The sequence below is a fragment of the Oreochromis aureus genome, linkage group 16 (assembly GCF_013358895.1).
Source record: "Oreochromis aureus strain Israel breed Guangdong linkage group 16, ZZ_aureus, whole genome shotgun sequence".
Lineage (NCBI taxonomy): Eukaryota > Metazoa > Chordata > Actinopteri > Cichliformes > Cichlidae > Oreochromis > Oreochromis aureus.
In genome coordinates, this window is record NC_052957.1 from 26,649,479 (window position 1) to 26,661,789 (window position 12,311).

General features: G+C 42.7%; 2 protein-coding genes across 6 annotated transcripts in view; one reads left to right on the top strand and one right to left on the bottom strand.

The window, feature by feature from the left end:
• Positions 1-5,390, bottom strand: part of sema5ba (sema domain, seven thrombospondin repeats (type 1 and type 1-like), transmembrane domain (TM) and short cytoplasmic domain, (semaphorin) 5Ba) — a 174,610-nt gene extending 169,220 nt beyond the window's left edge. For 2 of the 5 annotated variants that reach the window (XM_039600235.1, XM_039600234.1), the window contains exon 1: positions 5,185-5,387. The gene's annotated coding sequence lies outside the window, so the exon portion shown is untranslated. Of the gene's footprint in view, positions 1-5,184 lie in introns of all 5 variants that reach the window. The other 3 variants (XR_005608683.1, XM_039600236.1, XM_031732919.2) reach the window with 3 other exon arrangements.
• A 1,199-nt stretch (positions 5,391-6,589) lies between these two features.
• Positions 6,590-12,311, top strand: part of pdia5 (protein disulfide isomerase family A, member 5) — a 71,279-nt gene continuing 65,557 nt past the window's right edge. Inside the window, exon 1 of the mRNA XM_031732917.2 lies at positions 6,590-6,668. Within this exon, the coding sequence (XP_031588777.1) occupies positions 6,603-6,668 (66 nt within the window). The 5' untranslated portion in view covers positions 6,590-6,602. The remainder of the gene's footprint in view (positions 6,669-12,311) is intronic.

Genomic DNA, 12,311 nt, shown 5'->3' on the forward strand with positions numbered 1-12,311 from the left:
AGTACTTTCTCCTCCTCTCGCTCCCCTTTTATTCCGGCTTTGCTCAGACCTTGCCGAGGCTGAACGGAGGAGGGATGGGAGAGAAAAGGCACATGCCTTCACGTCCGCTTCGCATGCACACAAAGAGAAAAAATCAAATTGCTCAGACATGCACACATGCGCGTATGAGCGCACGCTCGCTCACGACGCGCGTTCTCGCACACCTCGTCTAATGGCCAAGAGGGGTAACAATGAGAACGTGTGGAAAAAGACAGAAATCCCGGAATATTCTCATGTTGGGAAGAATGCACATCCAGTGCAGCTGCCCTCCAAATGCGGAACAGAGTGCGAGTGCAAGTTTGAGAATCACCTTTATTCAAACCACACCTGCTATTAATTGTTTTTTATTATTAAGGAGCAGTTTGTTAATTGCCTCATTTTATTAACCAATTAATCCTTTAATCTGGAAATTCTTAGAAAATGCGGAGGCTGTTCATCACTAGCTCCCCAAGACCAAAGTTTAAATGTTTCAGCCAACAAGATAAGCAGCGAATTCTCACATATGGAAAATATGAAACATAATCTGTTGCATGCTAATTTAAAACTCCAATAACCATTTAAAGCTTCAAAAAAATCAAGTTTCTCCTCCTGCTTGACAGGCTTTCCATTTTTATCTCTATTCTCCTTGTTTGTAAATAGCAGAGGGGGAAACAATGATGATAACGTTCCACAGACAAATTGAGACTGTTGGGTCGCATCAAGCTTTAATTAGCAGGGTTGCAGACAGGGGGCAGAGACGATGCTGCCGTACCGGATTTCACAGACAACGAGGTTGTCTGTCAAAGCAGAGAAAGGCCAGGTTACAAACAGCCAGACAGCGTGAGTGAAGGCCACGCCAAGTACACTCTGCATTCAGAAACAATGAGATCTGGGGAGGCTGAGGGGACCCAGACAGACACTGTGGAATTATTCATTTCCACCCACCAGCTCAGACCGCTCGGCCTCCCTCTGCTGACGGCTCAAACTGTCTGCTTATTGCAAGTACACGTTCCTCCTCAAACCGAGTCTGTCATTAACAAAAGACTGAGCTAAAAAAAAAATCAGAGGCAGATTCTCATCAGGGTGCTGCGGCGGCGGTGAGGCAAAGTGCATCTGTCAAGCTGCAGTTTGTTTCTGACAGTAAAATTGGCCACAAAACACTCACATCAACCTCCAAAAAAGAAAAAAAAGAGCAAGAAACAAGCCTGAGCCAAAATTTGAATGTTTCTCTAAGTTGTCACATAGCTGAGGAATGATTTCATTTCGAATAAAATGAGGCTCAGGACCTCAATCGAGCCTCGGTGTGTGTCTGTGTGTGTGTGTGAATGGAAAATGGCAACATTTATGTCAGCACTGTGGGACAACATAATCGCATTCAGGTGACTCGGCAGCAGAGCTTTGTATTCTCAGTATAAAGACCACGGCGAGTATTGAGGCGAGGGCTGCCACCTCAAATCATAGTGTCTGACGCTGTTATTTCAAATCTGGCGTTATATTAACATAACAGAGAGCAACAGACACTCCAATGTGGCTGCAGTGTTCTGAATATACAGAGCCACTTTAAGGCAGCATCTCTCCATGTGTCTCTTCACACTCCTTGAAATATCTTAACAAAAAAAAGAAAGAAAGAAAGAAAACAGCACGTCTTTTGCACCCTCTCTCCGCTTTTGGACAGCTTTGTTTTTCCTCAGTGCACCCTGACCTGATTACCATGTGAATCCTGCTCCAGAAGGCCACTTTAAAACTGTAAAAAATCTCTTTTCTTTACTTCCACATAGCAAGGACACACACATACACACACAAAGGGGTGCAAAATAAGGACCAACAGGCAGAAGTGTGCACCTCTGCAAGCCACTCATTACTTTGTAGCCATAAAGGCATCCTTCCTGAAAGTGCAGAGACGGGTTTTTGGTTTTTAGGGGTGTTTTTTGTTTTTTTTTGTTGGAACTCTCAAGTCAGGGTTCAAAAAAGACATAAGATGATAAGAGTGCATAAATAAAGTGAGGTGTGGTTCACACGGGTGGCAGCAGATGTCCTGGACAGCCTGTTTGACGTGCATGAAAAGTCAAACAGCTGAATGACAGACTAACAGCAGAGATATCGCTCTGTGAAAGCTGTCAGTTTCCACTCTCTGCTTTGATTTCTTGGATGGTGAAAACCTACACCTTGAAATGACAAAACAGTCTGTCAACAGCAAGAGTTATTGTTATTTTTATCCTTCAAGCTCCTTTTCCATCTTTATACAACTGGAGCTATATGAAGGGTAACTGCGCGAGGAAAGTGGCATCAAACCCGACACAATCACACTTCTTATCTGTATCCGTCTGTTATCGCTTTAGACGAGACGTGCTCACGGCAACACTCGCGCACCTGCGATGGTCAGACCATATTGAGCGTGTCATCCTCGTCAGACGGAGGAGAGGACAGATCAAGTTCTCCGGACATTAAACTTTCATATCCGTTCACCGCATCTCAAATGATGCCCGACAACAGAAATATCTCACTTGGCCCCGTCTAAATATGCATCATTAAAAATCTGATGAAAAGGCCGCCGGCTCGTCTATTCCACACCTATCATATTTGGTAATGGAAATGAATTATTTATGTCGCCATTAGATGCCACGGAGATACATGACCCCTGGATAACATTGGGAAAACAAAACACTTCCACGCGCTGTAGCTACATGGATGTCGGGGATAAAATGAGAAAGAAGGGGAAAGTGAACGTAGAGTAGTTCTAAGAGGATAGCTGGAGGGGGATAGGTTGCAGGGGGGTTATCCAGATCTCTTTCTGCTTGGCAGGTCTGATTCTGCCCCACCAGGACCTGTCAAGAGCCCTCATAAATTCATCAAAGATGAAAACCTACTTTCCATTTGAATGGAGTGACCCAGGATACTAAAAACAGCTCTCCAAATAACAAAAGCGTTAATGATCCATATGACAAGCATCTGGGCCTGACAAAACCTGTCAAATGGATGAATATCAATCAAAAGATGAGGGAGATATGGTAGTTTCACACATATTGATGAATGAACAAAATAAAAGCAATAGTTATGCCAATGTGGGGTGGGGGTGGGTTGATGATCAGATGAGATGAAATAAGATGATGTGGCAAATTTATTCATCCCATATCTGGGAAATTCTTTTGTTACGGCAGCTGAAGTGATCAATTATAACTGGATTGTGATGGAGTTGATCCCTGTTATTCCACAGAAAGGGAAGTGGGAAATTACCACTATGAAGCTGTCTTTAGTGGATTACTAATTGTAGCTAATTGAGGATATTAAATAAGTTTTTTTCTTGTCTGTTGTATGGAAAAAAACAAGCTGCAATAAAAAAAAGGATTATATCATCACCTTTGCCAAAACTCACACCAGCCATGGTGCATTCGAGAGCTATTTGAGTGTTAATGAATAATACATTAATTTACAATGCTGAAGAAACTGAACAACTGGGGATCAATAAAAACATAAAAAAGCTACAGATGAATAGAGTGCAGCACCACAAAAGCTTCCAAGAGCCCAGTGATGATGGTCGCTGTTGCAGGAAAATAGCTTTCAGTTGAATAAGCTGTTTGATTAATTTGGTCGGGGGGGAATGGAAGATTTAATATTTTAAGCCTTAAAAATTCCAGCCGCTAAATTTCTCTGAAAACTGTTCTCAGTGAACTGCCTCCAGATAAAAGTTTGTGCGTAAGCTTTTGACATTTGATCGACTGATTAAAACAAAAAGAAAAATCAGTCAAGCAATAATTCATGAAAAAAGTCTCTTTGCATGCTCATTTGACCAAACTTGTGTGCGTGCAGATTGTCTGTAACTGTAGTCACAGCAGATCCAGCACAAGATACAGCAGACGTTACCTGGCAAGGTGTCGCCACAGCTGTACAGTGCCGCTCAACACTGCCCTCTGTTGCTCTGCTACAACACGGTCCGCTTTGGAGCTCTTGACAATTCATTTCAGGATAATCAACTCAAATTTACGCAAAATGAAACTGACCTATTTCTTTTATAATAGGGTATCTCTTTGGTCGAAATTCGCAGCCTCGGGCGCGTTTTCCTGGACAGCTTTACAATTTAAACTATTACAAATCTGAAGTGTCTTTATCGGGGAGACATGGAGAAGCTATTCATCCAAGTGACAAGCTCATGAATATTTTCTGAGTGTTCTCGTGCAGAATTAGCCTCACTAACGTTTCCTGGGATTGGGAAAGAACAAAACACCCGAAACGTTGTGCGCAAGGCTGCTCAACCCGTGCGTAAAAGCTGTTAATCTGTTATCGGAAGTGATGAGCAATGAGGTCATTACTAGCTGTATTTAAGTCAGACAATAAAATTCACTTGCACAGTCGGGAAGAAAAGACAAGGTGGTCGATTTTACACCACACTTTTGAACCGCCAAATTGGGTTACCGCGCACACAAATATTTAAAAAGAGAAATGCCGACTATAGGCGCACAGTCTCCCAAAAAATGCACTTTCCTTCCCAAACATATCTCCTAACAAGGGGAACAAGTTTCCCAACGAGGTTGCTTTTTTAAGTTCACCTCTTGCCAGTATACCGGGACTACAGGACAGCGTGGAGCACAAAGTAAGTTTGAGGCAGTGCTAATGTGGCAGGCACAGCCAGCTCCTGCAGCCCACAAATGCGCCTCTGATCCTGGGATGAAACGTGAGTGGAAAGTAAAACTGGCGAGACATAAAGGAGCAGCTCTGAATAACACGCTATATCAACGGACAAATCACTTCGCCTCAAGCAGTTAAAGTGGGAAAAAGATGATATCCGCAAAGTGTCTGACATTTAGGATAAAAACACAGCCCCACTGCTCAAACACCGCTCTGATAGAAAAATGGTCCAGAGAGAAACGGACCCCACAGCATGGCTGAATAAAGCTTTCGAGTAGCCAATCCATTAGTGATGGAGGGTCCCTTATTTATTTTATCTGTGCAAGTCAGCTAAGCTGCAGCAGGCTATTGTGCTGATTTGCCTTTAATATGAAAAAAACAAAAATCAAACATCTCAGTCAAAGTCGAACTGCAATCCATTTCGTAAATCTGAAGCGGGATACAAGCTGGAAACTGGTGCACAACACACCCAAAAAGTGCTTTGTATTAGTCCTCCCAGGTATTTTGCAGTGGAAAAGAAGAGAAAAGTGATTTTTCTTTTACCTTGTAAGATGTTTGTATTCCCTAAGTTGATGAGAATGCCAGGTAGAGATAAGAAGAGAATCACAGTCGCAGTTTTTAAGCTGTGGAGCCAGAATAGAGACGGGTTCTAGTCTTGTTTCCTCAGCCGCTGCGCGTTCCTCTCCGAGAGACCTGCAGCCGACAACTGCGCTCTCTCTTCTTTACCGTCGGACGATACCACCGGGTTGGGGGAGAGCGGGGAGGAGTGGAGGAATGGGGGTGGTGAGGAGGGTGGGGAGTAGGAGTCCGATTTGCAAGCGCAATCGGGAGGAAAATACGCACGGACACCCCGGAGAGCAGAGTGTGTCGCAACACAGCCTATGTCCAGTGCAGAAACAGCCGCACTGAGTTAAGAAAAGACCAAAGGGATTTTCTGGGAAAGGTTTGCCCTGCGTGTTGTTGTCTGGGACGCAACAGCAGCCTACCTGCCGTCGGGGTAACCGGGCAATAAAGGTCCACTGGGAATGTGAGTGTTTCCCTGCTTGGCAAGTAAACAGCGAAGCTTAAACAGGGAACACAAGTTATGGTTATACACTTTTCTGTTTTGTTACTACTCTAGTCTATTTACATTCAACAAGCCTAAAATTTACAGGAAATTCTTAGCTATGTCCTAGGCCAATTACAATGGCAAAAACTAATACATGCAAATAAAAACAAACAAACGAAACTTTTTAATTTCTTTACTATTGAATTTCAAGATGACAATAAGGATAACATCAGAGCAAGTCAAATTCCATTCTAAAAACACTGTCATTCTATCCTGTAGATGTGTTTTCTTTAGTGTCAAAAAAGACTTGATGGGCACATCCGAAAGAAACATATGTTTATAGAGGATCACTGTCTATTGTGTTCTATTCTTCACTGACGTATATGGATTAAACGGGGTATTTGATTGGCCCCTTTTTTGTAGTTATACAGTGTGTTATCACTGTACGCAATTTTCTACAAATCTCCACATCTATTCTGTTCTATTATATTTTATTCTATTCACCTTGCGCCAAACGTTGCTTAAATCAGATGTTGTGGAGCACATTTCATCAAGCCAATTTTTCAGCAGGAGTGGAAGTCCAATTGATAAAGAGCTAATTAAGATCCTTTCAATCACAAGCCAATTTACTAATTAGCCCCTCGTGTAATTAATTGTCCTTCAATATGTCTGCATTAGTCCGATAAAAACAAAAACCACGTAGACTACAGTTCTTACACTCGGTGCTAACCTGTGTGTGTGTGTGTGTGTGTGTGTGTGTGTGTTGGGTGGGGGGGTAGCAGGTGCAATAGCTCCCCCATGACGTTTGCTGCCTCCCCCGCTCAGGACTACATTTCCCAAAAACCCTTGCGCCCTGCTCAAGATTCCGTGGAAAAGCGAATGCGCCTGCGTATCCAGACGTGGCAACGGCATCATGGCCTCTTGGAATCGCTACGGGAGTCGGATGAGAGAGGCGAAAATGTTAACGTTGGTGTTGCTGGTGAGTCACACGAACCTCTTGTGTGTTTCGTTTAAAGTGCGTCGCTGTGCTCCGGTTTGTGCCATCCCTCAATACAGAAGAGAAATTATTTTTTAAAATAAATCTAAATCGCTCCTCCTCTCCGCGTCTCCTAGCCTGTCCGTGCAGGAGGTGCAGGAGGGAAGTTGACAGCCCTTGACTGAACTTGGTGCCCAGATTTAAGCAGCTAGTAATAGTAACAGGGGGGCACTGCGGTGTGTGTGGCGCAGGTATTAACACTGGATTTATTTATGTAGCTGCCCGCAATCAGCGGCTTCTGGCCGGCGGTCGCATGTGCACACACGGGGTCCCTCCCATGTTTCTAAACCGTAAACCGTCCGGTAAAGTCCGGACAACCGGGGCTCCTCAGATAGCCTACCTACCTTTCTGTCACAGCTTATGCTGCACATGCCGCTTTTGTTGCACTCGCCGGGCATGTTAGACTTACACTCCACGGTCGCAGCTCAGCAGCCCATTCATTTTCACTCTTAAGTGGAACTGAAAGTTGCAAACTGAAGTGACTTGCACAGTGCGGGTCTGGCTGTTGACCACTGACTGGCAGTTGGGGAGCATGCAGCTCAAGTGCCCTTTGGAAGCAGGACAGTAGGCTGTGCAGTCTCCCTCCGTGTGGTGTGACGTGTCACAACTTGTTCATGTGCCCTAATTTAATTGTATCAAACAGGAAATATGTTGACTCTTGTGCAATATAATTTAGGATAAGAAAACTCGTGACTCTAACTTGGTCTTGCTCGGTAAAATGAGCGATCATGGGGAAAATTGCCTGCGAATTTGCCACAGAACTCAACACCTTTACAGAGCAGAGATGCCAAACTCATTTTACATTGTGGGCCACGTACAGCCCACTTTGATCTTAAGTGGGCCAGACCTGTGAAACTCTGTCTGTCAGTGTGAAGAAGTTTAGCTACACATTTAATCCCTGAGATATTTTGACATAAGAAAAGGAAGAACTTTCAGCAGTACATCTCAGTTTTTCCTACATGATAAAAAATAGAATAAGTGGTGTTGGCTTCATATGCAGACTGTCCTGCAATTATAAAACGGGGAATTTGTGTTGTGTTCATTGACAGAATGTCCTGTTCCTCTTCCTTCCACTGTCAGCCCATTGTAAAAGTCATAGGTTTCTATAGTTGACAGTGGAAAAACAGGACGTTGCTGTCATTTAATTGTTTGTCTATTACTTATTCACTTTGGTGTAGCATGAATGGAGGAGGTCATTCTCAGTAGAAAAAGCTGTAAAACATAGGAAACTACAGTTAAAAGTCTAAAATTGTATCCCCTCCTTTACATTTTCCAAAGCTTTCCAGTGGACTGATTGGAATCTTTAGCGGACTGATTCTGGCCCCAGGGCTTTATGTTTGACACCCCTAGCATAGAGTAAGTGAATCTTTGGTGTTTTCATGCGATTAATGATGTTATATAAGCATTAACAGTAAGGACGGCCCTCCTATGTAGGTGTTCCTGGAGTCACACAGAGCTTTATGTCCGTGAGGTTTGTTGGGACACTCACGTGTGGAGCCCAAGGACAAATGAAGATTCTTCACTCTGTAGACATAATAACATCCAAAACACACAACAGGGACACGGCTTCTAAAATGTTAGACTAAACAAAAGTGTGTTAAGATGTCAGATGTGCTGTTGTAACTGCTTAAACATTTATAACTTTAGGAAAAACCTACACTGATGTGCTCCAGTTGATTTTCATATTGCAGAGAGATGATAAATGGAGGACAATAGCTCCCCGGAACTCTGGGAAGATATCTTAAATTAAATAGAAGCCTGCAAAGTGTACCGTAATAAAGAAGGTAAAGTGTGCGAGCACCCTTTAAACAGGGAATCGGTTCATCGTCTCAGCTCTAAAAAGCGAGCTAGCTCTGTAATGTAGAGTGACATTCATGCCACTTTAGACCACGGTTACTGATGCAGACCTTTTCCTGCTCTGCTTCCTGTTGTGAAGCAGCCTTTCGCACACAAGGGTGGTACTTGGGTGTGTGTGTGTGTGTGTGCACAGTACACTCTGTATATATGCATTTGACAGTGATACTGTGTGACACGTTGGCACTGTGCCACAGCTCTTGGGAGTAAATAGTGACTGTGCTGTTCAAGTGCTTACTCTCTGCTGTAATTTTACGGCATTTACATCCACAGCAGAAACATGGAGTCAATTTATTCAGCTGGTGTTTATTATTAAAACAGGACAAAAATCAAATTTCTTCAATTTCGACCTCTTCCAGCCCAATTTAAACTCCTTGAGTCTACTGGACCTCATCAGAACCGGCAGATTTCAATATATTCGGCCTGATAAGTGCTTTGTGACGGCAGGTGAATCCAGCAGCAGCTTTGAAGGCTCCATCATCTGCCGGTAGAAGCAGACCAAGCTAGATGCCGGGCATCAAAACTGATATGTGATATCATGAAAGGAAATGTGCAATTTATTGCTCAGGATGTTGGAGTTATTCCACAGTAGTTCCTGTGCTATGATCCACTGGGATTTTCTCTTGGCTCTTGATAAAGCCTCTTTGGGTGTTAGGTAGCACTGTCGCGTGTTTGTAGGTGATTCTGTATGGGAGGTGATAAACCACTGCAGCACTTTGTTAGAGGCCAGCTGTCTGGGTGGTAAAGGCCTGCCTGTCAAAACAATTTAATCCAAACACCCTTCTCTCACACACACACACTCTCAGACACACACCCCACCCACACCCACCCCATATACACAATTAACTATCTGGATTGCTTGCCCATGGCTGGTAACTTTAAAATTATGTCTCCTTGTCAATGACGCACTTCTTTTTTCAGGCCAGAAAAATCAATGTGTGGCCCTACCTTCTTTCACTGACATTTTGTTTACACATTTACAGAAATAGCAGCGTTAGCAGTAGCCATGGGGATGGAGGGGGCTTTATTGATGTGTTCCCCGAAACATATCTTTGTGGTATTTGTAGTGTTGAACATGTATTTTAGACTTTAATTATATCCACACACTGTCGTAACCACACTCAGAGGGCCATTAGCGATTGCTTGTTAAATTAATACATGTCGTAATACTTTACATGTTATTTCTGATTGCTGTTTATCTGAAGAAGATGATGTACTGGCAATTTTACTTGCAATAAAAAATGTATACTCTTAAACTTAATAAAACACTAAAGATTGTGCCTTCATGTGTGTTTTGAGCATTATAAATAATCGCTTGGTCCTGGGTGGAAAAAGGAAAAGACTAAATTTATCATGTGTAGAATCTTTAAGACATTTCTCATAGGTCCTAAAAAGAGTTGGACAATGATGAAGAGGAGTTTCGGAAGCTCCTTCCAGCTATAGCCGTTTTAGGTCATCAGTATTTGTTGGAGGTTTTAATTGAACGGCCTTCCTGAGGACATGACGCAATATCTGGGTTAGTTTGAAGTCAGCACTGTGGATTGACCCTTTGAAAACCTTTTATTTTTTTTCCCACCATTCTGTTGTTGATTGGATTTGGTTCGTTCTCTTGTTGCGTCACCAAACTTCTCCTAAGCTTCAGGGCATGGAAAAGTGCCCTGACATACTTCTCTAACTTTATTGAAACGGTTTAGCTTACATTGTTCTCTAAATAACTGCAGGGCGCCCTCAGGTAAAAAAGCCTAATACCTTCCTAATATAAGGATTATGCATTTTGTTGAAGGTTCAGCGTTTGCGTCATTGTCCCGCAAGTGTTGTAGAGCGTCCACTTGGCCTTTGCCAAACTTGTGACATGGCAGGTGTTTCTTATTGTTGGAAGTTGTAGACGTATCTGTTGGTGTTTTGCTGTTAGTCTGGTTCTTTTTTAACCTCTTTCTGGATTGCATGGCGTTCTCTTTCCCCTATTTGTTGTCAGTTTGTGTTAATGTGGACACATGAAGCTTTAAAAATTGTGGCTTTGCCAGCATTGTGCATGTCAACCATGCTGGAAAAAGTACAGTGAAAGTTGTTGTGATTAAAGTGCTTCACACCAACCAGGGACCAGACTTTTTATACCTTTAATTATAGTGAGGGGTACCCCTCTTTCTGATTTGGAACATCTTAATCTAAGTAGCTTTTAGAGAAATCATTAGCACAAAGGTTCCCTTACTTTACAAAGCAGTGCTCTGAGTGATTAGTCTATTTCTTATTTCTTTGGTAAAATGTGTTTGCCTATAATTTTAAATCACATGAAGATTGGCCTAAATTTTAGGAGTAATAGTATAGAAATCCTGGTCATTCTAAAGGTTCACATCTACACGACAGCATTTAGTCATTAGTTATTATTAATATCTGTGTGTCTTCCACTTATCACCTTCAGCTTGTCCTAGCAGATGGCCGCCCCTCCCTGAGCCTGGTTCTGCTGGATGTTTCTTCCTGTTAAAAGGGAGTTTTTCCTTCCCACTGTCACCCAGTGCCTGCTCACAGGGGGTCATCTGATTGTTGGGGTTCTATGTGCATTATCGTGATGGCTTTACCTTATAATATAAGGCAGCTGTTGTTGTGATTTGATGCTATACAAACTAAAATGAGTTCATATTTGACTCTTTGTCAAAGATTTCTGCTAAAATGTTTGGTCGGTACCAGAAAATCATTCATGCTTTATTTCACAGCACTGGCTCAGCAGTGTGTTAGTAGGCCAAACTTCTCTCGTGACGTCCGTCAGTGATAGCTGAAATGTGATAGTTGCAAAAGCGGCTAATTGATTGCTCCTCTGCTCATTTGAAAGCTAAGAGGCCTCTAAATCAGCAGTCTGTGTGTGTGTGTGTGTGTGTGTGTGTGTGTTATCAGATGCTAAATAGCTTCCTTTACAATCAGCCAGTCCACACACACCAGCTACACCTGAATGGCTCATTAGTCATAGGAAACTCAAGGCAAGTGCTTGACAAACACTGGTGTGATTTGTGCTGATTCAGTACTGCCCCTAGAACTGGATGCCATTTATTAAGCAGATTTGTCAGAGCAGATGGAGGGTGTGGGCTCGCAGGCAGGGGCTAGGGCACCTGCTGCTTGGTGTGCACCACATTTTTCTGCAGTGACGTGATGGGATATACCTTTTATGGCAGAGGAGGAAGGTAGTTGTATAACCTACTAATGGATTTCCTCTGCCTTCTGAGGCATATGCAGGGTTGTAATTAGTGATGATGAACGCATTTCAGGTAGATTACCTTCATGAGAATGGATGTTTCATATTTGTACGTGTTTAAGTGATTGTGCCCTTTTTGGCTTTGAGCTTGGATTTGATATGTGGGGGTTTTTTTGTTTCAGTTTTCTTCAGCTTGTCTTTTTTTTTTGTTGTTGTTTTTTTGTTTCAATTTTCTTCAGCTTGTCTTTTTTTTGCTACAGTCCCAGCAGGAGAAACAGAGGTTGGAGATCACAGCACATTATTGCAACCAGGTGCAACAAACTTGCAATCTCACTGCCTTTGAAAAGGTTACTTTAAAGATGGGAAGCAGGTCTGCAACCATTTACAGTCTGGCTGTGTTAATATGGCGAATACACAGAATTCCTGTTAACTACTTGCATCCACAGTCCATTCAGAACCTCGTATATTTGAAACAGGAATTAAAATAATGATATAGTTGCAGCAGGATTGTGATTTAACTGCAGAGTGACAATGGCACTGGCCAGTCC